Source organism: Trachemys scripta, chromosome 6, assembly GCF_013100865.1.
Source record: "Trachemys scripta elegans isolate TJP31775 chromosome 6, CAS_Tse_1.0, whole genome shotgun sequence".
Classification (NCBI taxonomy): Eukaryota; Metazoa; Chordata; order Testudines; family Emydidae; genus Trachemys; species Trachemys scripta.
In genome coordinates, this window is record NC_048303.1 from 42707232 (window position 1) to 42732491 (window position 25260).

Consider the following 25260-nt stretch of genomic DNA (forward strand, 5'->3'; position numbering starts at 1 on the left):
TGGGTTTTTATGATTGACATTTTCCATTTTATGACAAACAGAACAAATAATTCACATATATTTCCATTCACAATTTGAAAAATTATTAAATTTCCTGGGAAAAGTGTAGGTGGGTGGGTGGGAACTTGTAAATATTGGAACTGTATCAATAGGCTTTTAGTTGTGAAGTGGTTTAGCAAAATAAAGAAATGACAGTGCAGTAGTACTTTTCTAACAGAATACCCCCTATTGCATTCATATTAACAAGAGTTTCCTAATGTGAATCAAGTATCAGGGGGTAGCCATGTTAGTCTGTATCTACAAAAACAACAAGGAGTCTGGTGGCACCTTAAAGACTAACAGATTTATTTGGGCATAAGCTTTCGTGGGTAAAAACCTCACTTCTTCGGATGCGAAGAAGTGAGGTTTTTACCCACGAAAGCTTATGCCCAAATAAATCTGTTAGTCTTTAAGGTGCCACCAGACTCCTTGTTGTTTTTGTAGATACAGACTAACATGGCTACCCCCTGATACTTGATTCACATTAGGAAACTCTTGTTAATATGAATGCAATAGGGGGTATTCTGTTAGAAAAGTACTACTGCACTGTCATTTCTTTATTTTGCTAAACCACTTCACAACTAAAAGCCTATTGATACAGTTCCAATATTTACAAGTTCCCACCCACCCACCTACACTTTTCCCAGGAAATTTAATAATTTTTCAAATTGTGAATGGAAATATATGTGAATTATTTGTTCTGTTTGTCATAAAATGGAAAATGTCAATCATAAAAACCCATTTTTTAAATTTGTTAAGTGCTGACCAGTGATGAGCTGGAGCTGGTTCGCAAGAACCCGTTGTTAAATTTAGAAGCCGGTGTAGAACCGGTTCCTAAAGGGGTAGGCGGGTGAGCAAACTCCGGTCCGCAGGCCACATCCGGCCCGCGGGACTGTCCTGCCCGGCCCGCCTGAGCTCCCAGCTGGGGAGGCTCCTCCGGCCCCCCCCCCGCTACCCTTCCGCTTCACTCACTCCGGGTGAAGTACCTGCCACCAAAATGCCACCGAAAGCCCGAAGCGAGTGAAGACAACATCCCCCCCTGCCAAAGTGCTGCCGAGGACCCGGTAGGGAACCGGTTCTTAGGATTTTGGGAGCTCATCACTGGTGCTGACGATGCTTGTCTGTTACTAACAATAAAACTTTACATCAGTTAAGAATTTTGCCCTCAGTCTCTCACCAGCCGCATAGTGGAAGAAAGGATAAAAGAAATTATAAAATGAGCTCTGCTTAATCTTACGGTGTCATGCAGGGTACTTCAACAACCACCACAACCACACCCTTCAATCTCATGTTATAGAAGCTATATAGACTTAGTGATTCACTAACCTGTAATTAACACTGCCATTTACTTCCCCCCAGATTCTGGGTCTATTTTTTTTTTTTTTTTTTTAAATTCTCTATATGTAAATCCTTTTGCCTGAAATTGTAAACAAGTAAGCTGTTAACATTCTGGTCCTACTCACTAGAGCTCAAATCCTGAAAAAGCAAGCAAGAGCCTGGGTACAAGGGATGTTCTTGTGCGAAAGTTTTAAGCAATACATTGAGAAAGGGATGGAATCTTATCCCCAACAGCGGGAAGGCCTAGGCCATGTGTGCACACACTCAGAGTCAGCTACTGCTAAGCATGGCAACACAGGAGGGGAGACTACTTGAAATCTCTCCTTAAAAATCTACTGCTGCCAAAATGCCTAAAAGACATTTGATAGCAGCTAGCTGGGCTGGTTGAAAATTTTCTGCTGAAACTGTTTTTCCAACAGAAAATTGGGATTTTTGACTGAGCTCAATTTTTTGTGAAAAGTGTTTGCTTTTAATGGGAAATTGAAATATTTATGCCAAAATTTGAAATGGCATCACTGTTCCTTATGGGTGTTACAGTTTGGGTGCCTTAAGCTTCCATTCTCCTCTCTGGGCTGGGCTATACTTCCCATGAGGCACTATAGCCAGCGACTCCTATGTGCAATTCTTCCTCTCCCCAAGAGTGGATAAAAGTGGTATATCATGGGAGATGTAGTGAGAGCCCAGTCCATAGAAGAGAATGGGAGCATAAAGCAAACTACAGTTCCAATGAAGCACAGCAGCACTATTTTGAACTGAAATGTTTCAGGTTTTCAATATTCCAACAAAAACTCAAAATTTAAAGCACAAAAGTCTGAGGGAAATATTTTAGTTGTCAAAAAACTTTCCATGGAAAAATAACTTTTCCAACCAGATCTAATGGTTAAAGAGCTGGTTTGGTGTGAGACCGCTACTTATTAACACTTCTAATCTCCTCACTGTGACCTTGTGCTCCCCCTGCCAGCTGTCTCATCTTATACCTACACTGTAAGATCTTTGGACAGGGAGAATCCTTTCGTTATGGGTTCGTGTACAGCACCTAGCACAATGAGACCCCCAATCCCTTTACTGGGCCCCTTAGACACTACTCTTACATTAAGAAAGAACTAACTGTGGCTTGCTGCTTGACTCCTACTTCAATTTGGGGTCAAATGAATTGAAAGGAAAGGAAAGACTGAGTCACATCAATGGCCTGCTGCACTCACCAGTGTGGCAAAAACATTTCCAGTGCTCTTGACCAACATGCTGCAATAAGCTAGCTCACGATTTGTCCCCATGGAAATACTGTACAGGAGTGTGGGGAATAGAACATGCTCATGCACTGCTCCAGAGGCCTGTGCAAATTCTTTACCTTTAAAGGCACAGTGAGGAGCAGTAAAAGTAGGACTGCTATAATGGCTTCAGGGGTATATATTAAATAATGCATTAACCAGAATATGTTATGCCATGTCTAACCTGTAGGATGTCAAGGTCAGCAAAAACATTATTTAAAAATGCTCCCTTTCTTTTTTAAAAATGTTTTTACTTTGCAACAAACAGTCAAGACAAATTCACTGTTACCACCCCCCAGGCAACCACCTGGACCTGAGCATATTTTTCTAGCCCCATCAAATTCTCTGACCACATCACCCTTAAGTTTTGTTCCTTTTCTTCCTCCTTCAATACTTCCTATAGTTCAGGGGTAGGCAACCTATGGCACACGTGCCAAAGGCGGCATGTGAGCTGATTTTCAGTGGCACTCACACTGCCTGGGTCCTGGCCACCAGTCTGGGGGGGCTCTGCATTTTAACTTAATTTTAAATGAAACATTTTAAAAACCTTATTTACTTTACATACAACAATAGTTTAGTTATATATTTTAGACTTATAGAAAGAGACCTTCTAAAAACGTTAAAATGTATTACTGGCATGCAAAACCTTAAATTAGAATGAATAAATGAAGACTCGGCACACCACTTCTGAAAGGATGCCAACCCCTGCTATAGTTTCTCAGTTCTCCCAACCCCTCAAATTTCGCTCATCTTCTAGAGCAGTGGTCTCCAAACTTTTTTGATCGCGCGCACCCCTATCAGTAAAAAATTTTTGAGCACGCACCCCCTGCTGTGCCGGCTCTACCATTTTTGCCGAAGCAAAGGGGGGGAAAAAAGTGCTCCTCCTACCGTGCACCCCCAAGGATCCTCTTGCGCACCCCACTTTGGAGACCACTGGTCTAGAATTGGTCACCCTCTAGAGGGCAATGGGTTCAGTCTCATTCCCATTTAGCCCTGGGTTTCTGTGCTGAACTTAACAGCATTAGAGTCAACAACAAATGTGATAGGGATTCTGTGTTGCAGATGCTTGTCCATTAGGAACTGGAGGGAGACCATAAACTCCTGTTACAAACGCTATGAAAATAGCCACCAGATGACAACTTTAGCTCACTACTAAATTGGGCTGGATTTCATCTCGTGTCTAAGAAGGGAAAGGTTCCATATTTTATTACCAAGCCCTTTAGGTGATCCAGTCCCCAACTTAAATATTTTTAATAAGGAGACATTGTCTAAGGTGTAGCTTTATAAGTTATTAGTACCAGTGACAAACACAATGAATACAAATATGCCTTTATCCATTACTTCTCCTTTAAGTGTACTGCCAAACATAGCTAAGCCTGATTCTTCCATCGGGAAGAACAATAATATGCAGCAAGCAATTAGATAATGTATGACAAAAGAAATAAAATTTGGGCCCAAGGCTGCAATTCTTACTCATGTGAGTTATCCTAAGTCATACAAGTATATTTACCTATTTCAACAGGGTAAATAGCATGTGTTAGGACTACTCACATGAAAAGAGTTGTAGGTTTGGGGCCATTGTTAGATGGTAATATAAAAACTAAATTGATAGCCCAGGAAATGTATATATTTGCTATACGACACACCCAAGGATCAATATAGGTGGAACTTAATGAATACTTCTTAAATTAAATAATTAATTTTTAAGAATTTTTCAGTGTTACTTTATACTACTTATCAGTTTAAAGATTATATAGCCAGTAACATAGGTCATCTAGCCACTCTCCTCTACAATTTGCACATATTTACCATAGCAATCAGTCACTAACTATGCCATACTGTGCTGCAGATGAAAAAAAATACTTTAAAGTAAATATACTGAGAAAGAAAGGGCTCTAAAAATTGTTCAAACTATGCAGTGACATGAAAAGTCAGATATAGAGCAAAGTACTGCTTGTTTCACCTACACGAATCATCCCACTGACTTCACTGGGACAACTTGTCCGAGTAAGGTAAGCCAGATTTGGCCCAAAATGTCTTTGAGAAAGTCTTTTATCTGAGTTACTCTGTGTAGCCATGGTGTCACCATGTGAAATTCAACACACACAGACTAGTGGCTAGCCAAGGTGACCCAACTTTTATCTTATCTCAAGCTGTCTAGATTGCTGAACTCTAAACAATAAGTGAAGTGATTAATGTTATGGCGGAAGCAGTACAATTCAATATTGGATTAATCGGCTAAGAAAGTGACATACTAGTAGTTATATATTTTAATGTTTTAGAACTTTAGATATTTATATTTACTAGAAAGTGTCTCATTTACTAGAAAGTGTCTCATTAATCACAATTAATTAGAAATAGAGCAAGATGTGTGTGTTCTGCTTTGCAGTACTACTCACCTGTACCTTGGGTTCTCTGAGGTGATTGTCTGCACAGAGCCTTGCCCTTGGGAGGTGGCTGCACACTCCACACTTTTGTTGGAACTCGCTAGCAAGTTTTGGCCATTGGGACAACATGCATACTACCTTGTGGCACTGAGTATTCAGGCCTGAGTGCGTGTGTTAGCAGCCAACACTCTGCACTGTTCCTCATCTCCTTCCAGTTCCTGGAGCATCATGGGTTAGGATGTTAACCTGAGACTTTGCAGACCCTGGTTCTCTTCCCTGGTCTGCTACACCCTTTCTTCTACTATTATTAGGTGTATCTTGTTCTTAGTTAGATTAGTAGTGTAGTTGGTATGAATTTGCAATGTTTTGTGATTTTGATTTTGTCCCCTCTCTTGGCACCCTCCCCCTTTAGAAATGAGGGACTGCAGAGTCCAGGGAGGTGAGCAGCTTGAAATGGTGCTTCTTCCCACGCATAAGGAGTGGGACATGAGCAAGGAGAAAATTGCTTCATAGAAAATTTGAGAGATGGGCAATGAAGGCTGGCATTATTGGTGAAGCAGAATTAGAGGTTGACATCTTGACATTGTACAAGAGTTAACAGATCAAGAGCCTTAAAAAGTGAAGATGAGTAAGGGTTTTGTTTGTTTTTTTTAAAGAAATGCAGAAGGGGGAGCCATGGAGGAATTCAAATGAGGAAATCGTTGAAGTGATGAGCCAGGAAAAAGGTTTTTGCAGCAATGTTTCGAAAGGATGGACATGGCATTTGTCAAGGCCAGAGTAGGGGAGATGGCAGTAATGGATACATGAGATGAAGAGGGCCGGGACAAGAGACTAGATAGTACCTCATTTTCCTCATTGCATCTGTATTCATAAACTACCATAAGAGTGGAACATAACCAGTATCACTCACTATATTTGAAGTTCGCTAAAGGTGACAGTTCTGCCGTCACTATAAACTTGAAGCTCACCTTTTGAATTATTACAATGCCATCAGGTAGCCTTAGACTGACTTCCTACTGAACGGCATACCTTCTACGATATACCCTCTATGGAGAGAGACCATCATCATATTCTGTACTGAGCAGGCAACTGCATATGAAACTCTTAGGCTATTAGTGAAATTGCCACCATATATCATTTAGAATTAAAGTGATTGTTAATGTTTCCCCTGGCCATCTCCTTTAAAGAATCCAATTGTTTTATAAAGTTACTCCATCACCCTTAACTCACTCCCTAATGTTATTTTAACAGTTACTAATGGCCTCAAATGCAGACTGATGTGTTCTTTACCAAAGCTTTCCACAGAAAAATAGATTCTGTCTTATGGGCTGATCCTGCAAGCTACTCACATAAGTAATTGCACACATGGTCCCACTGAAATCAGTGTACGTATTTGTACAAGTAAGGCTTTATACCAATCGATCCCTTTAATTGAAAGGGATGTTCATCTACCAAGGGCCAAATGAAGAGATGCTCTGAGCACTGACCATCCTGTTGATTCTCCCTACATTTATAGTCTGTCCTGTTTTTCCCTTTTCTGCTTATTTCCCCACTGTAAGGTGGATGCAGAGCCAATCTGCCTCCTAAGTCACATGTGGTATGGCTCAAAGCAACAAACATACAGGGCCCAATCCAGGGCCTGTGGCATGCAGAACTAAGTTTTTGTTCTGTTTCAGAGATACCTGCCAGTACAGTTTTTTGGGGGTATACAGAACTTGCAAGTCCCTACATAGATAAAGTGCTCCACTGGCTTCCAGTGGGGGTGAGGAGACACCTTTCATGCGCATTACCGCCAGTACTTGGTGTCACTTCTGGGGTCCCAAGAGGCAAGAGTACAGGGTTTTGGCAGCGATATAAGCTCTGTGAGAGACTACCATAAGGGCACTTAGAGACATGGGATTGACATGTTAGAATCACATGGTAGGCACAGTCTGGATCCCTCACCCATTTACAGGGTCAGGAACATAAGGCCAGGAGTAGACTGTCCAGGTCACAGTCCAGCATGCTACGCTACAAACACATGCCAGAACAGACATTTCTCTTCCCCACTGTAGATTCCCCACTGGACTTTTCACCCGTCTGTTAAATTGCCTGTGGCAGGGCTCAATTACAAATAATGTCACATACCAAGCAAAAATACAGGCAATATTCCAGGCAGGTCTGGATGTTCTCAGCATTCCTAGCTCTGTGAGTCAGTTTGCTCCAAATGAAACAAGCAATATTCATTACTTTAGATAATAAACCTTAAAGAAGTACACCAAGTAAAACAGACCTAGCTGTTGCAGAAGGCCTGACAAGAACTTGTTTTAGCAAGCTATCTGAATTTATCAGACATGTAGACTAATTTCTGGTAATTTTACATGGGATGAAGTTGCAGCAAATGGGGATTTTAAATTAGAAGACAGCAGATTTTATACTGTACAAAAGAATAGGTCATGTACATCGTTAAGATGGAACAAAAGACTAACATGCAGATTTATTAAATTAATGGACTTATTAGCAATATGTTGCCTGATTAGCCAAGTGTAGAGTAACACAATTTATTCCACAAATGTGTTTAGGTACAATGTCTCTTCCCCCCGCCCCCACAATAAAAATAATACTGTATAATAATGCCTTTCTTATATGAAAACTAACTTATATAATGTTTTTAACCATATTTTGGCTTTTATGCAATAATGTAGATTATCTCTTTAAAAGAACTATGGACAAAAGACCATCTACAACCAACTAAGTCTTTAAAAAAAACAAATGCTTTAGGGTTGTTTTTTACTCTCCCTTCCTTCATGATGAATGTTAATTTAAAATACATCACAACAGCTAACATTAGCACAACAGTATTTAGAGAAACATGATTTCTGCTAAGGACACTGAAGAGAACTTTCACATAAAAGTGGAGAGAACAGTTTTACTTGTTAAATATTTTCTTGCCCATCCTAGTGCAAACTATCAAAGTTTGAAGAACATTTTTTTCCTGAAAAGTTCCACACATTTATGTTAAAATTCCATGAAAAACAAAGACACTGTTCTACTACTGAAGCTAGTTATAGTTCTACAAGCATAAGAGAACACGAAGGAACTATTTCATTTGATCAAATCATTATTTAGACCAGTATTTGGTACAGAAAAAGTGTCAACATTTTATGGCAATTATAAACTTAAATTTAATCACACGTGCATAGAGGATAGAAATGCTGTTTCTTGTATCATTTCCACAAAAGCTTTATTTCTTGCATCACTGTTTATGCTTTGCTTCTCAGAGCAATTTAAGATTCTGCCACATAGCTGTGTGTGTAAAATGTATAGATAAATGAGACAAAAATAAAACTGAACCTTGTATTGTTAAAGCAGTGTTACAGAATGAGAATAAAAAGGTTATTGTGTTTCAACAGTTAATATATATTGTTTTGTAAACTTTTAAGTTACATTCTCAGTCATCTGGGATCACTAAGTGCACAAATTATAAACCAAGAACTAGCATTGGACATCCATCCGGTGCTTAATTTGTGCCAGGGTTGAGCCCGGACACCTCTGGGTTTGGCAGACAAGGGATTCCAGCTGGGTAAGTGCCCCAATTCAGGCCAAGAGCGGAGCGATCTGAGTTCAATTGGGGAAGACCACAGCCCCTTTGTATGGGAGCGATGGATCGGGTGGGGTAGAAAATTAACACACACACTGGCATTGAGAGAGCAATGGTTGCGGGGGGGGGGGGGGCACGGTGCTGCTCTCCAGTGTCCCCTGACCAATTTGGAAACTAAAGCACCAGCATCCCTGGGACAATTGTACCGGACATGGGCGTATGTTTGGGGTGGGTGTTCTTGATAGGGTGTAGGTTGGGAGTGCATGCACTGTGTGCGGAATGGGGGATAGGCAGGGTCGGGTGTATGGGACAGTGGGTGCATCTGTGCTTAATTTGTGCTGGGGCTAATTCTTCCATAACAAATTAAGCACTGCATGTATCCTATCTACCAGAACAGAAAAAAAAAAAACTATAGAAATTGTAGTAAGTATGAGCAAGAGCAATTGTATGCTGAGCCATAGTTCAGCCACTATTGCTGGGACTCATTTGATTTCTTGTACTTGTAACCTGTCAGAGCACAATTCTCTTTGTCCTGTTCTGCCATCCTCCAGCAAAGGGAGTGACTCAATGATACCTTTAACTCAGTAATGGAGTGTTTTACAGTACTGTATCAGGACTGAAAATTCTATAACACTTAGAAAAGAGTTTCTGGTTGGTAGAAGCTACTGACAGGAATGGTTCTATTTTAGTGGCCTCTCTGAGTGCTTTGCTTGTCACTGCATATTTACATGCTTTGTGCATTTGGTTTCTTCCCAGGCTTGTAGGTAAACCAAAGAAATTGTGCATTTTAGGAAATGTGGTCTCCGAAGTGGTCAAAGAGTTCATTACTTTAAGTGCATATTCATTCTAGCATTGTAGTTCAGTCCTCAGCACATTACAGTCACAAAGCTCAATTGCCATTTCAATTAAACTGCTGGTGCCTGCCTGAGCAACTTTCATTAGTGGGGAACTTTCTATAGCTATCTAGCCAGGTACTGTGAAATGTTGTAGCATTAATGTTGTAGCAACTGTTCTAGTGGGTAACAGGTACAAGTAGTAAGAATTTGATTTGCTGCTACTGTCCATAAAGCTTATGTATTATTCCTTCCTGGCTGCATAAATTAAAAAAGAATAGTTTTATACCTGTTACCAGATGATTAGCAGAATGCAACAGCTTTCTTCAAATTTCAGCTACTACATTTAACATATGGGCACAATAAGTTTCATGAAGATCATTGAGCAGAAGAGTTTTCAGGATTCTATTACATGCTTTTCTCATATTAAAAAAAAAAAAGTGGCATTATTAGTAACAAAGACACTAGCCAGAAAGAATGGTTTCTCAGCTCTATAAAATGCTGAGAACCACCATGTTAAAAACTTTACTATTCATATTTTCTTCCTAAAGATGGTCCAAAATTGGAAAAGCTCAAGTCCAAACCTTCCCTAAATTTTGTGGGAATTGTTTTCAAGTATCTAGATCCAAATTTGCTTGTGTAGTTTTGGCTCCAAGAACTGAAGGACTCTACTTTCCAGCTCTTGAAAGACTTTATATGCAGCAGAATTTATGCTGCCTTTCCACACCAAGCTTCTTCACTCTCGTAAGAGGCCGAGATGCTTTTCTGAAGAATTTCTTGCATAGTTCAATAGCTGCATTCCAAATTGAGGAAAAAACAAAAATATCCAGAGTCCAACAATACTCCTGCTGGATACTGCCTGCACCATGAGTACGTGTGGCACCTTAGAGACTAACAAGTCTCTAAGGTGCCACACGTACTCCTGTTCTTCTTTTTGCGGATACAGACTAACACGGCTGTTACTCTGAAACTTGCCTGCACCATGTTTCTGTATGTAACTCTTGAGCTGCAACATGGCTTCAAGAAGGAGACGTGTAATTTAGCAATATTGATGTGCATTCTAATACAAGTGGTCGGTTGGGCAATGACTTTTTAATGGTTATACATGGATTGAGCCTTTAATTCCTTTGCACTTTCACACAGAACTTACAGTACCATCAAATTGAAACAAAGTCCTACCTGAACAGGATCTTGTGTCAGTCTCATGGGCCCAATTTGTACCTCTGTAGTTGAAGCCTGCTAAATGAGAGAAATGCAAAAGTGGTTTTCAGTTTCAGCTCAAATTAATAGATAGGATTTTGCAAGAAAGATCAAACAGAACAATAAAAATGTGATTCTATAAAACAGTCTGAAGGGAAGAAAAGCACATGACTAACAGTTTTTTAAAAATGTTTTATGGGTTTGCTTAAATAAGTGAATTTCTTTTTAGAACTCTTATTTGAAAGCTATGGGCTTAGGGCTGGTTTTTTTTTTTTTTGGAACCATGGCCTATAGAATTTCCAGGAAAATGCATCACTGCTATGCCTGGCAGAGTACAATCAGGAAACATCCACATTAATTCATTATGATAAGTGCCAACACAATAAAACTGACAACATTTATGGCTGGTCAGTTGCTATATTACAAAGAAGTTGGACTGTTGCTTTAGACCAGTTTCTTGTGCAGTTTGATGCAACTTAATATATACTTTTCTTTATACTAATGATTCATTTCCCTTGAGATCGTCTTAAATTCACAGAGTTATAGAATATTGTCACACAGACTAAACAATGCACAGGTCCTCCCACACCAATATCTAACTGCAGTGGAAAGTCAGAATGCCCTCAAGCTACTTCTAATCAATGGGCACTTTATTTAAAATTGTCACTTCTCAGAGAGTGTAAATCTCCACTCTCCTGTTCAGTGACTACCCTGACTGCCTGTTAAAGGTAAGCTAAAGAAATTGCTCCATGAGTCAGATATAAAATGAGATCCTAATTCCAGGCAGGAGTGCGAGAGTGCGAGGACCTTTATTTGTGACCCAGGAACCTGGGAAGCACAGTATTATATTGCTGCAGCATTCAGTAAAGGTGTCTTTTTGTTCTTAAATCTGATACCTTGCAAAGGATTATACTTGAACATTAAATGTGTATCATTTTAGTGTACTGTTTAAGGAAAAGAAAACAATACGATCCCTGTTAAGTATTAACATAGTGTTACCTGCACGTGAGACACAGTATAATTATGTAGTTATGACTGACATGTTTGGCTTTCATGCATCACTAAGCCTTGATTCTTCTCAGTTCAACACACGTCAAAGGGTGTTCATACCATAGGCACTACTCCAAGACATTAAATTCCAAAGAACCTATCATTATTTCCTAATATATAAGCTACAAACCCGAAGAGTTCCCTTTCTCACACAAAATAGTGAAAGCTACATTGCTTATTTGATCTACTGCCATGTGCAAAGAGAAGTTACATTTGTGATGGGATCCCCCCTGAGGTGCAGCCTGGAACTGTGGGACCACTGTGCCCCCTGAACTCTCTCCAGCCTCGGCTGTCTCTCACAATGCCTTGCTAGTGACCAGCAGCAAACCCCTCCAGGCGCTGTGATCACTCAGCACAATAGCATGTGGAGCCCCACACCCAGCTATATTGCTGGAATGCTCCCAGAGCCACTCATGAATCACACAGAGAAAGGCACCAGCCCAGTCCCATTCCCCTCTCCCACAGCACTGAACCCCAGGAATATACCATCTTGCACTGCTCAAGATGGGCAGTGCAGATTAATTGGTTCACCACTTCAACAATGGAAAATGGACATACACCAGCCTTCGCGAAACCTGATCAGATTCGCCCCACTCTTCATACAAACTCACTGCTAAAGCTAAACAATTAAACAAATTTATTGACTATAAAAGGCAGATTTTAAGCGATAGGCAAAAAGTCAGAGTTAGAAAATAAAATATAAGCACGCAGTCTAAACGCTCAACCCTATTAGACTGGGCAACAACTAGACTAAGCAGGTTCTCACCCCACTAGACGTTGCAGTCCTTAATATACAGGTTTGTTCCTTAAACCTGGGCCAATCTCCTCTGTTGGAGTCTTGTCTTCTTCTCAGTGTCTTAGGGCTTGTCTACACGGACACTTGGCAGCACTGCTACTTTCTCGCTCAGGGGTGTGAACCCCCCGAGCACAGCAAGTTTCAGCGCTGTAAAGTGCCAGTGTAGACAAGTTAGAGCACAGCACAGCTACCAGCGCTGGTGCCACAACCACTAGCTGCGGGAGCACTGGTGCCACGACCGTGGCAGCGCTTTAACATTGCTAGTGAAGACATGCCCTTAGTTACTTGCAGCGTAGGTGTGGGCAGAAGGCCCCACATGGCCCCCCTGTGTTTGGTTTTATACCCTCAGTCCACGTGCTTGGAAAACACAAGTCCAGGCATGTCTGGGGGGCATTGCTGGTCTCCAGGTAAGGTTAAGCAATTCCACTGGTATGGCCTCATGCAGGTGAGTCATTGAATTGTAGTTTCCTTGCTGGACAATGGCTGTTGATGGGTCTTTTGACACCCTGCCTGGGCATTGGTTACTTTCCTTGCTGTTGCCTCTGGGGTGCTAATATCTGGCTGATTCTCCAACTTACCACATGTTTTAGTGACCATAAAACATAATTCTCATAACTTCACATGCATTAATGATATACATATATGGATAGAGAAATGACTTTCAGCAGGTCATAATCTTTGATACATATAAAGCATGCCTTGTAAGGTAATATCACAATTATATACAGATGAGGAATATGGGGGGTTACAGGGTGCTCCCCCAAGGTACAGAATGTCACAACATTGCATGCGTTAGGTTATCAGAATGGAAATGAAAATTAATAATTAAATGTTCTGTGAAATTGTGAGTGCATAATGAGGCTAGTTACAGAGGAATAGCTTTTAAGGAGATCTTGTACTGAAAATCAATGGTGATGTTATGTGGCAACAACACAGTTGTTCAGACAATCGCCTGAGAATCATTTGAACAAACTAACAATATATAAAAAATTAAATTATATATGAAGATTTGTGACAACCAGAGCACACCATAAAGACACACCAATGATCAAACCTGAGTTCTCCTTCCAAAGCCTCCTAACTACAGTGTCCCAGTGACAGATGGCACAGACCCTTTGGAATCCCCCAAAAGGTTCTTGTGGTAATCATACACATTTTATCTAATAAAGAGGAGCAACATCGGCCTCAACAGTGCAACAAGAGGACTGAAGGGGAAGCTAGAAGCCAAAAGAGCTCTTCTGTCAATTCCAGATTGAAAAAGACAGTGAGATCCCTTTGGAACCTGATAGACAAAAGGCAGCTACACTTCATTACTAATCATGGGGTCTATAAAAATAGGGCAGTTTCTAGGGGAAGGGGAACTGATCTCAATTTCTCCAGACGGTCAGGGTGTCAGCTCAAACAACTCTTAAAAATCAATCCCATATACTGAATAGCACTGTCTAAGTTAAATGAAACTTTTTTTGACAAATGTTAACACCAGTTTTGCTCCATCTCTGTTAGCAAGGCAACCACTATTATTTTAAGCACTACATATGAATTATATCTGCTCTGAGCAGGATTAGATCATTCAGAGTTTATAATGCATGTGGTAGCTAGATGTCCATCTATACTAGGTCTCTTAGCCTGATTTACCCCAGGGGAAACTATTAGTAGTTGTGGGATTGTTTTGAAATGTTTCCCTAGTATTTGTTTGCATGTACTTTGGTTTATTGATACAGCCAACCCAGAGGCACCAGAAAGAGGTCTCTGAGTAACCGTTCTTTTGTTGATATCCAAACCAACGAGAGTGGCAAACTGATCGATCACCACACAGATCTACATTTCTGATTCAATTGTTGTCTTGGACAAAACAAGGTAGGGTGTCCTCAGTGATATATAATACAAAAAACTTGGAAAGCAGAAGTAGTTCATCAGCAGGGTTAATTCCCTGATGCAAGATATTAACTGGTGGATCCTTTGACCTCTCAGAGTTCCTAATTTTTGTTTTCATGCTTCTGGCTCTATTCTACACAGCTGAAGCTGGAGCTGTGAAGCTACTATACCAGCTCTGACAGCACAGGTAGCTCAGGAGAAACATACCACAAGCAACTGCCTGTGTGAAGGCAGTTTTCTGTGATTTATAGATACAGATCCCAGTCCTGTAACTGGCTTTCACTCAAGTCCCCAATGAAATCAATGCAGCTCTGTGCCGACTGAGGAGTCTGCCTACATGGAGTCAATTGAATTGAAGCCACAGTTAAAAGTGAGTCTGTTGTTAAGCTTTCAAATTCTGATTCTTATTCATTCTTGCAAGAGTTCAGAAAGTAAAGCTGAGTTTATACTTTATTAGTTTTACAAAAACAGCAGAACTTACATTTTCAGGACAATTTTTTTTTATGGTGAAAACTATTTGCAGTAAAAAAAAAAAAAAACCACCACCTTGTGTGGCTCAAACTATTAGAGGCATGATCACATGATCCAACTTTCATGTCAAAAAGAGTCTCTTGCACAGGCAATAATGCACAACAATACTCATGCAGGTGTGCCTACACAAAGATACATGCACAGAAGAGAAGGCTGGGTTGAGACTCTCTGAAAATCAGCATTCCGATTTACTCACCTTAATTTTTTTTAAAAATACCCTAATCTCCAGCAATGTCTGCCAGATATGTTACAGTTAAAGCATTTGATTGTGGAACCAGTTTAGAGATCTGGAATGCTCTAAAGAGTGCCAAACAAAACAGTTTATACAGTGAATACCAGACTGTATCTAATATTAAGCAAACTAATAAAAATCTCTGATGGGCAATCTCTTCATTAAACTTCTCATGCTACTGAAGAACTATAAGACCCCTGCCATAGTTATGCTTCTATATTTGAATACACACATCTTCTAGTAGTAGTACCCTGCTCAGATAGTACAACAATGGGTGCGACAGAAGAACCTAGTTACATATTGCAGCCATGTAAGACATTGGGAATTGAACTACCTGTCATTCATGGACTATTCAAAAATGTCTCTACCGAAATTCTATGTAAACTCATGCTGTCTGCTACACCTTCTCTCTCTGACATCTCCTTGTGAATGTCTAGCCATCAACTCAACTCAATATGGGTAAAACACAGCCCTCCCTGCTATCTCCTTTCTTGATCTCTGTGGACACCACCACCACCCTTGCTGTCACTGAGGCCCATAACGTGGGTGTCCTCTTTGACTGGGACCTTTCTCTCAGTCCTCATATACAGATTATGTCTTACTCTTGCTGATTCTTTCTACATAACATCTCTAAGATACAGCTTTTCCTATCCATCCATACAGCAAAAACTCTCATCCAGGCACTCATCATCTTGCGCCTTTATTATTGCAACATCATTCTTTCTGGTCTTGATAAAGGCAATCTTTGGCCAGCTCATATCCATATTCAGTAAGATACTGAAAAGATAATTTTCTTAGTCCATTGTTTTGAATCCCTCCACTGCAGAGCCAGCCCTAGGGATGGGTGAGCAGGGCAGCCTCTCTGGATGCCAACTTCTAGGGGTGATACAATGCTCTGCACCCAGCTGTGCATTGCTGTGGGGTTTTTGGTTGTTCTAGTTTTGTTTGCTTGGTTGCTCTTTGGCACTGCGGGGGGGTGGGGGAGGGGAGACTCAGCTGGCTAGGTGGTCAGTGGGGAAGGGAACCAAAAACATTTTCAGCCCTGGGCAAAAAACTTAGGGCTTTCCCTGCTCCCATGGCTCCTCCTTCTGTATCATATCAAACATAAGCTATCTGTCTTCACTTTTGTGGCCCTTCATGGCCTATCTGCCTCCGACCTATCCTCTCTCATTCATTATCAAGGTGTCAGCTGCCACCTCTGATCATCCCATGAAGCCAGTCTCCACTGCTCACTTGTTAAAATTTTCAAATAAGCCCCTTTGTGTTTTCTCCCAAGCTGCCCCTTATGCTTAGGAGGAGCTCCCCATAAACATCCACAAAACTAACTCATTACCATTCTTCAAATCCTTCCATAAAAAAAAAAAAAACCCAAACAAACAAAAAAAAAAAAAAAAAAAAACCCCTCTTCTCTATCATGATGTGCACACAAAAAAAAGACAATGGTCAGGCTGCGGTGCGCTGATACCACTGCCCAGCATACTGAGTAATACTCTCTCTTTATTTCCTTGTACTCGCCATTTGTCTGCCTGTATCTATCTGTTGTACCTTGTCTTATACTTTGATTGTCAGGAATGGTCTTTTTATTCTGTATTTGTACAGCCTTTAGCATAGTGTGGCCCTGGTCCATAGGTAGGGCTCCTAGATGCTACAGGAATACAAATAATACATATTTATGGATGGTTTCTTTGGTGTCAGTATCCTGGTAGATACAGATCATATGCTTGGGGAAAATGGATGTGTGGTCTCTGTCTTCCTGAGTTCAGACAACCTACCTCTCCTTATTCATTTTTTTCAGCATCCATTCCCCCTGTCCCCGTCCCGCCCCGTACCAGCCAGAACATACTGCAAAGTGATCACACCTACAGCCAGCACATGAGATCACTAATTTTTTGTCCAAGTTCCAGTGGTTTGGTTTTTAGAAGAACCAAAAGTTTGGATTTTTAAAACAAAGTTTATCTGAATTTATACCAATTTTTTGTGCCTCAGCATACTTGAGTGCCTCTCTCTGGAAAAATCCCTTATACACTTTGTGTAAGTATTAAAATAGCAGCATTGTGTAGGAGAGAGAACTGTAGGTTAATCATCATCCTTTTCCAAAATACTGGCATAGGAAAAATAGCTCCAAATTGGCAGATTAGCCTTTAGAAAAATGAGATTTTCTACATTGTGAGGTATCAGTCTTGCTCTTTCATTATTAACCTTATTCCTTGCAGAACTAGAACCTTTCAGAAAGGAAACCGGGGATTGATAACTATTTGAAAATTATCTCCTTTCTTCATGATTGCCTCAGTCTAGATTTTTATAAATTGGATCATCTGGCTGCTTGCAATTTTTACCAGTATCCCTGAAGATATTTTTGGTCTGCAAAAGATTCAGACTGATTTTAGAATAACTTCTGTTTTTAAGAAGATGTTTTTAAAATAAAGTAGCCTAAAATAAAACAACTTTTTTTGTGAGTCACGAGAACTTATCTTTTCTACAGCCTACACTATGGAAAACTTCAACAAGCTCTATCACTACAAAATATACTTTCAAAAAGGGGAGACCTTTTCTAATGGATTAGCCTGGTGCTCAGCTAAGACATCTTCAGTATCTATGCACCCCGATTTTCTCTCTTACAGCAAAGCACTTCCCTGCTCCAATGGTTTCCTAAATCATCCTGCAAATCAGGGATGGAACATTTTACCACATAGTTCAGAGGGCCTCCTTTTCACATGTATAAGCAATGTTCATGACCCAGAATGAACTCGGGGCCTACAGCTGCTACATATTACATTCTCTGTTGATAACTAGTTAAGAACAGAAATCACTTAAGCAGACAACGAAAAGGCATAATTTTCCAATCACCCATAGAACACTATTAAGAAGAGAAAAACCTTAAAGATTATACAATATGGGCCAAATTTTCAGCCCACAATGCCACAAATCAGATTTTTAGGTCTGAGTCACTATGGCTTTTGTACCATATGCCTAAACTGAGTCACTGTACACTCTACAACCCTGCTCCTGCAGCTGACTCAATGCAGGCAGACCTCTTCAACTGCACAGAATCAATCGCAGGAGCCAGCCCTATGACATGGATCCTCCTTTCTTTGTCCCCATTCTTGGCAAATGTTGTATCCTTGCTTGAGTGTCAAGTTAAAAGTTTAGAATACAAGGTCTTTGGGGCAGAAACTGTTTTCCTATTAATTTTCTGTAGGATTGTATGCACTATAAAATAAAGTGACAGTGATCACACTGCTAAATAACTGCAGATGCAAAATCTAGCCCTATAGGTTGTAAAATCACAATGATAAGAAAAGACAAGTAAGCCAACCATACATAGGTAAAGCCTCAAAAGAAGAAAAAAGGCAGAGGCCAGCCAGCATAAAAAGGGTACATAAAAAAAATCTGGGCCTACCTTAAGAAGAAAGAAATTCAGAAAGGTAAAAGGCACAGACACCAAATTGCTAGCAATTTTAGACCAACCTCCTGAAACATCCAGCTGACATTTGTAGAATAGTTCCTTGAGTGCTAATGGAACAGATGTAGGTCTGGTATAAAAATGACGGCAGTAAGAATATTGCATTGTACCAGTTTTTTTTTTTTTTTAAATCATATTCACACAGAAATAGAAGCTCGTCTGGAAATACATCATCATTATAGGAATTAGACTTCTCATAGGAAAAAAGTCACCAATGTGAGTGACATTTATGTTGTTAATTTAGGCACATATGAATTGTCCATATTGGATCAGATCAGATGAATATATTGTCTCAGACTGTGGTTGTTACCAGAAGCATCAAAGGAAGGTGCAAAACACAATAAAAATATAAAAGTAAAAATCTCCATACAGTGAAATCCTGGCCCTACTGAGGTCAATGGGTCATATTGGACTTCTATAGGGCTAGGATTTCACCCATAATGAATAATCATGTAATAACCTGCCCTTATGGGAAGTGTCTCCTTAGCCCTCGGTAGTCAACAGTTGGCTTGCACCATGAAGGTTCACCTTATATACATTTCTATTCTCTCTGTGACTGTGGATGTTATTAGCCACATAAATATCTAGTTAATACAAAATATTTTTGGAGCAACAGACAGCTTGTTATGCCAGTAAAATTACAATTATCCCAAATGAGGGGGAGTCTCTTGACTTCTACTGCAGTGCATCAAAAACTCTGAAGAGATCTGGATTTATTCAGCCTCCTCCAGACATTTGGATAACTGAGGCTATACTCTAGGAGCTGGAAACCTTTCTACACTATGCAGACAAATCTCCCCTCCCACACTTTTTTCTTACACATACACATCAAGGCCCAGATTCTGAGCTGTGATCTCAGTACAGTTAATTTTGTGACCCCTGGAATCTAGGGCTAGCAGGGAAGGGTTTGGTCCTCTGTTTAAACTAGGACAGCCTGGGGGCCGCTCAAGTTTATGGTTAGCTGAACACAGCCCAAAGGGGACCATTCTAGCACTCTGAAACAGCCAGACCGAAGAAGAGATCTCCTGCCACATTCCCTTGTCCTCAGCTATGTCCCCCCTACATCAGGGGCTAGAAGCAGGTAGAACAGAGCTGCACCACCAGCTCCACACCCACAGCTTTCTGCAGCTTCCTGCTACTCTTATAGGGGAATGACCTGATCCCAGCTCAGGTGTGCTTATTTAAGGGCAGGTCTACACTAGAAGTGCTTCATTGGCGCAGTCTTTGCAAAACCTCTCCCGCTGACATATCACTGGTGTGGACAGTGCTTAGGTCCCTGTCATTTGTGTTGCTCAGGGAAGTGTCTTTTTCATACCCCTGAGCGATATAAGTTAGATCAACTTAAGTGATAGCGTAGACCTGCCTTTAGTAACTAGGGTTTGGCTAGCCTCAGGCCTCTAGCCCTTAAGATGCAAGCCACCCTGTTACAGAATGTATTAATATAGAGGCAAGGTGGGAAAGGTAATATCTTCAGAAAAGCTCTGTGTAACTCAAAAGCTTGTCTCTCACCAACAGAAGTTGGTCCAATAAAAGGTATTACCTCACCCACCTTGTCTGGGACCAACATGGCTACAACACTACATGCATTAATATACACAGTTATCCATTCAGGATGGAGACTACTGAAAAACTAAGCATTTATTGCTTTTTAAAATAGCTTTTCAAAATACTGCAGGCTTCTTATTCTATTGTCTTAAGTGGCATTTTAAAGGGACATTTACTTAGTAGTGGTAGGAAGATTGCGGTGCCAGAGCAACAGGATACTTGAGAAACGTAAATGGATGGTGCTATGGCTGTGCAAATCATTAAGTGTAAGGGATTGGCTGTGACAAAGTAACGTATCAATGGTTTCTCATTTCAAGATCACAGCTATGTTTATACATGCCCCTCGTGTTGATTTGAAAAAAGGCAATATTTTTTCCTGAACAGGAAAAATAAATCACAACACATACATAGACTGATGAATCCATCTGTTTCCAACAGCATTTTGATTCTGATTGGGTGACACACTGAAGAGTCAGTTCTGCACCTGATGCTATGCATACATTAACTAGACTGTGTTACAAATACAGAAAGGCACAACGGGCCCTTCAGTACTCCTCCAAAACTAGGAGTCTTCTGTAACTCCAAGTATAATGGTAGTGAACTACTCACAGGTAAACACAGACTTTACATCCCTATATTTTAATCCAGCAAGATATATAGTTAGGCAGTAAACATACAGCTTAAGTCTTTTCACAAGCAGTGAGTTTTATAAATTGGGCGTATGGCGGGGGGAGGGGAGAAAAGGAATTGTAACAAGATACAGAATTGCCATGAGCTTATTTTTGAATATTGTCTTTTTAAAGGCAGTTCTCTCTGAAGACGTATTATGTAGTTCCCTAGCACACCGGTTCACATTGTTAAATACTTATTGGCACAACAAGTTTTATTAGTGTCACCAAAACATTAGAAAAAAAGACAAATCCCTCCAGTATCTGTCAAAGGTAAGTGTAATCTGTCCAGAATGGGTCTTCTCAGTGTCTCTGAGATTTCATTCTGTACAACCATTTGTCATTATTGTCCATTCTCGTTTCAGTAGCAGGATGAGTCACTTCTCACTGGTGAATCAGGTCAGATCTGGTTACGTCAATCTTACGAAAGGCTGTTATAACTAACTCTGAACCACATCAGCGATGCAGACACCGAGGGAGGGGGAGGAGGGAGAGGAGAGAGAAATTTCTAAAAATATGATTAGACACACCAGAATTTTGTAAAGGGTCTTGTCATCACCTTGTAATTGGTACATGTGTATAAAGTAAGTATGGACAGCATGAGAGCCTCGAGAGAGCAATGTGATCTAATAAATGTCAGTGAGTAACTACAGCTAAAGCAGTAATTGCAGCAGTAAGAAAGAAAACCCAGTGTTACGGTGAACGAAATAGCTCTAATGACCTTCCACCAGCTCCTAAGCTGGCTACTTGTGCACAGCTTATAAAAGACTATTGGACTGCAAAATAATCAGTTACCTAATTTTAACGTAAACTCATCCTCCTCCAAAGAGTGAATGAAAGAAACAGGAGATTGTATGTGTCCCAGAGACTGCCAGCTCAACATTTGCACCAGGTGCCACCCAATCCCCTGTCTCATGCCGCAGATGCGGGTAATGGAAGTTTAAAGTCTCCCTTCTGTGCTGTTACAGTGGGGAGAGGCATAATTACAGGGCTGTATGACGTCGCTAGGAGTTTACTGGGCCAGAATTATATTTGAAATTGCTCCCGGAAGTTAGGAAAGGAAGCAATTAAATATTTAATGACGACTATGTTCAGGAGCTTTTCAAAGTCTAACCTTAATCAGAAAAGGGCAGTTTTCCCCTCTCTCTTTACTGCATTTGGTGACTGTTTTCTGGCTATTTCTCAGGTAAAGAGGGATTAGACCAATTGGCTGTGTACATCCCATCCTGGAATAGCCCCAAGCTCCACTGCCACAATAGTAAATAACCGAGCCTCAGGGAGGCAACCTTGGTTGTTCTTAGTTGTGAGGAGAGTCCTTCACTTCTGGCACAGTTATAGTGTACACTGTTACCATTAGATAGAAAAGACAAATAATCAGGCCCTTACCACAGGCCCCCAAACTGGCCTCTGGGGCCTGTCAGTCATGTTCTTGCCCCGACTCCTTCCCCCTCAGTTTGGGAGCCCTCTAAATGTCAAAGAAAAGCTCAGCTTTCATTTGAAAGTGAAAATTAAGTTTCTAGCCATCTTCCTTGCAGACATGACCTTGAACACAGAAGTTCATTGCTAGGGTTGCAAGTTTGCCATAGTGCAATTTTTTCTGATGTTCATGGCTGATTCATGACTCTTTCTACCGCCACCCAGGTTTGGTGTTGAATACTCATAAAACGTAGCTTTCCATTTTGGCAGGAACTCAGAGCAGTTCTTGACTGTAGGGCACAGGGCTGCCTAAGCTAGTAGTGATAACACTAGAACTACCACAACCTCCTTTGCTAAGGTACCTTTGTGGCCTCTTGCCACAAACAGCATGGTTCAGCAGTGCAAGACACAGTCTAGACTAGAGACTAAAGGCAGCATTTTCAAAGGTGCTTAAGTGACTCAGAAGCCTAAGCATTTAAATCATTTAAGCAACTTTTGACAATGGAAACTGGCTGAGTCACTTAAGTGCTTTTGAAAGTTTTACCACAACACCCCAAATGCAGCGCTGACAACAACTCCCTCTATGGCCTTGGGCCGGTCACCAAGTAACCTCTCTGCCTTAATTTCCCCCATCTCTAAAAGGGAAACAATTCTAATTATTTACTTCACAGGGGCCTCATTATGGCAATTAGTGTGCTCCATTACAATTTACCAGAATGCATGCAAAGCTCCGCAGTGACTAAGGGCCCCTTGCTTGCCAAGGTCCAGGCTTTTCATATAAAATGAGTCCATTAAGACTGAGCAGTGCTCAAGAGTTCTCCTTACTCCAGCTCTGCTCCTTGTTATGTGCCAACAGTGGCCAGAATCAGACACCTAAAAAATTAATTTGTAAGCACATCCCAAAATAATGAGGCTGCCTCTACTCCAAGGCAAAAACAGAAAGGCTCCTTTTTGATCTAGGAGCTATTTAAATCCCTGTAGACTCTTTCCCTCAGGAATATGTAGCTACTGCTACTGACCTTTAAAACTTTAGGGTTTAACAGCCTGAAACCTCTTCCAGAGCCACTCCCTCCTACAGCAGCAGCAACAACAAAAGGTCTTTACTTATCCCTGCCTCCTCCTTTTATTTCTTATTCCTAGGTGTCCACAGCTGGAGGGCATTCTGCCTCGGAGCTGCAGTGTCTGCAGGATGATGCTAGTCTAATGAAGTCCATTAACCCCTTCCTGTGCCAGCAATCATAGGGCATGTATACCTTATCTCAGTCCAAACACTACTCTATGTATTGGAAGACAACAAGAAGGAGAAAAGACAAACAGAAAGAGGAAGTCTGGAATATACATTAGAAACTTATTTATCTGGATGAGCTTGTTGTGGATCCTGATTCCAATTTTGTGGATCAGCCCTAGAAGTGGAAGCTATAACAGAAGAACGGGGGGTGGGGAAGCTAGTTTTTCTCCCTGGCTTTCCCCCATTCTCAAGTACTTCTGAATAGTGATTTCTTGGGAGTTCTTTCTTCAGATGGTCTGGGCCTGAAGAAAGGCAACTGAGGCAGATTAGCAGGGCCTGAGTAATCCATGCTTCAGCAGTCATGGTCTTTGCTGCAGAATGCACCCTTTGCTCCAGAATCTAAACTTTAAAAAAAAATTATGCTTCTAGCTCTCAGAGTTGCAAAGAAAAATATGAACTGCATATAAAGCGATCAGCATTATTTTCCTGAGTCTTCAGGTGGCATGAAATGATAGATCTGAAAAGTGTGAACTTCCCCATTCATCGCAATGTTGTGTTAAGTCTAAAACCTGAAAATGACTGTTTCAGTGTTAACATTGTTACCTACTTCTCTGCTGATCATTTTACCAGAAACATATAGCTAATGTGCTAATCCCAAACTGCCTCCCATGCCTTCTCTTCTCTCACCCTGATACTAAAGCCTCCAGCTTCCCTTACATCTTTTATAATACTGTTATGCCCTGCCAACATAAAAATCTGTATCACATTGAAAACTGAAAATGTGGAATGGCACAACCAGAAACACTTAAGAATGCTATCCACAAAAGGCAACATGCTAGGCAGAGAGCCCCCTAGGCTAGCTAATGGGAGATACAGATGACAGGGGTGGGTTCTGAGATCCGCCCTTTCCACAGAGCTAGGCACCTAACCCAGCTGAAGGGAGGTTCCTATCTCTGTTTGCCATCCACAGCTGAGAACCCTGCTCCTGGAGTCAGGCAGCTCAGGTACCTAAGGTGTTTCTTTGAAAAACCACTGGAGGAGATGGTAGTTCCCTTATTATTTTTAGGCCAGTAGTTAGATCACTCACCCAGTATGGGGGAGATCGAGGTTCAATTCCCCTCTTTGCCTGGTAGGGAGAAAGGATTTAACCTGGTCTCCCACCTTTCAGGACAGTGCCCTAACCTCTGGACCATGGGATATTTGGATGGGGTTACCCTCAGTTTCTCCTGCTAAAGTTGTTCCACTTTGGATAAATAATTAAATAGTCATTGTAATAGGGAGACTGGACCCTAGGTCTCCAATCTCCCATGCAGGTGCTCTACCAGGCTCTCAGGTTCTCTCTCTGTCCCAATGACTATTTAAGTATCATGATCAGGCCCCATAGGCAAGCTGGGTGAAGGAGCATCTATCCTCTGCTGGTTTGTGCATTGCAGTGGAGCTTTAGTGTGAGGTAGGCATCCAGCTTCCTAAAGTGAGGTAGCAGCGTGCATGCCCACAAGCAGAAATTCAGGTGCCTAGGGAACTTTTACAGCAAAAATTCAGGTGCTGAGTGAGTTTACACACCCACAGGGTTAGGTGGCAGCCGAACAGAGGTTTTGTGGATCAGTAGTGCCTAAAACCGGGATTTAGGTGCCTCAATCTGGGATTTAGACACCTATGTCTCTTTGTGGGTCTGGGACAAAGCAGCTGCACGTTACAGACACCTGTAGTCATGCCAGCTTGCTGAAGGGAGGTCTCAGCCATGAAGCGCTTAAAATTTAAGACCCTAGTCCTGCAACCCTTATTCATGTGATCTTACTAGAACTACTCCT

General features: G+C 41.0%; 1 protein-coding gene across 1 annotated transcript in view; it reads right to left on the bottom strand.

Moving 5' to 3' along the window:
- The window catches only part of PDE8B (phosphodiesterase 8B), an 84758-nt gene extending 74078 nt beyond the window's left edge, over positions 1-10680 (bottom strand). Inside the window, exon 1 of the mRNA XM_034773388.1 lies at positions 10625-10680. Coding sequence (XP_034629279.1) covers positions 10625-10651 — 27 coding nt within the window. The 5' untranslated portion in view covers positions 10652-10680. The remainder of the gene's footprint in view (positions 1-10624) is intronic.
- Between the last annotated feature and the right edge of the window lie 14580 nt (positions 10681-25260).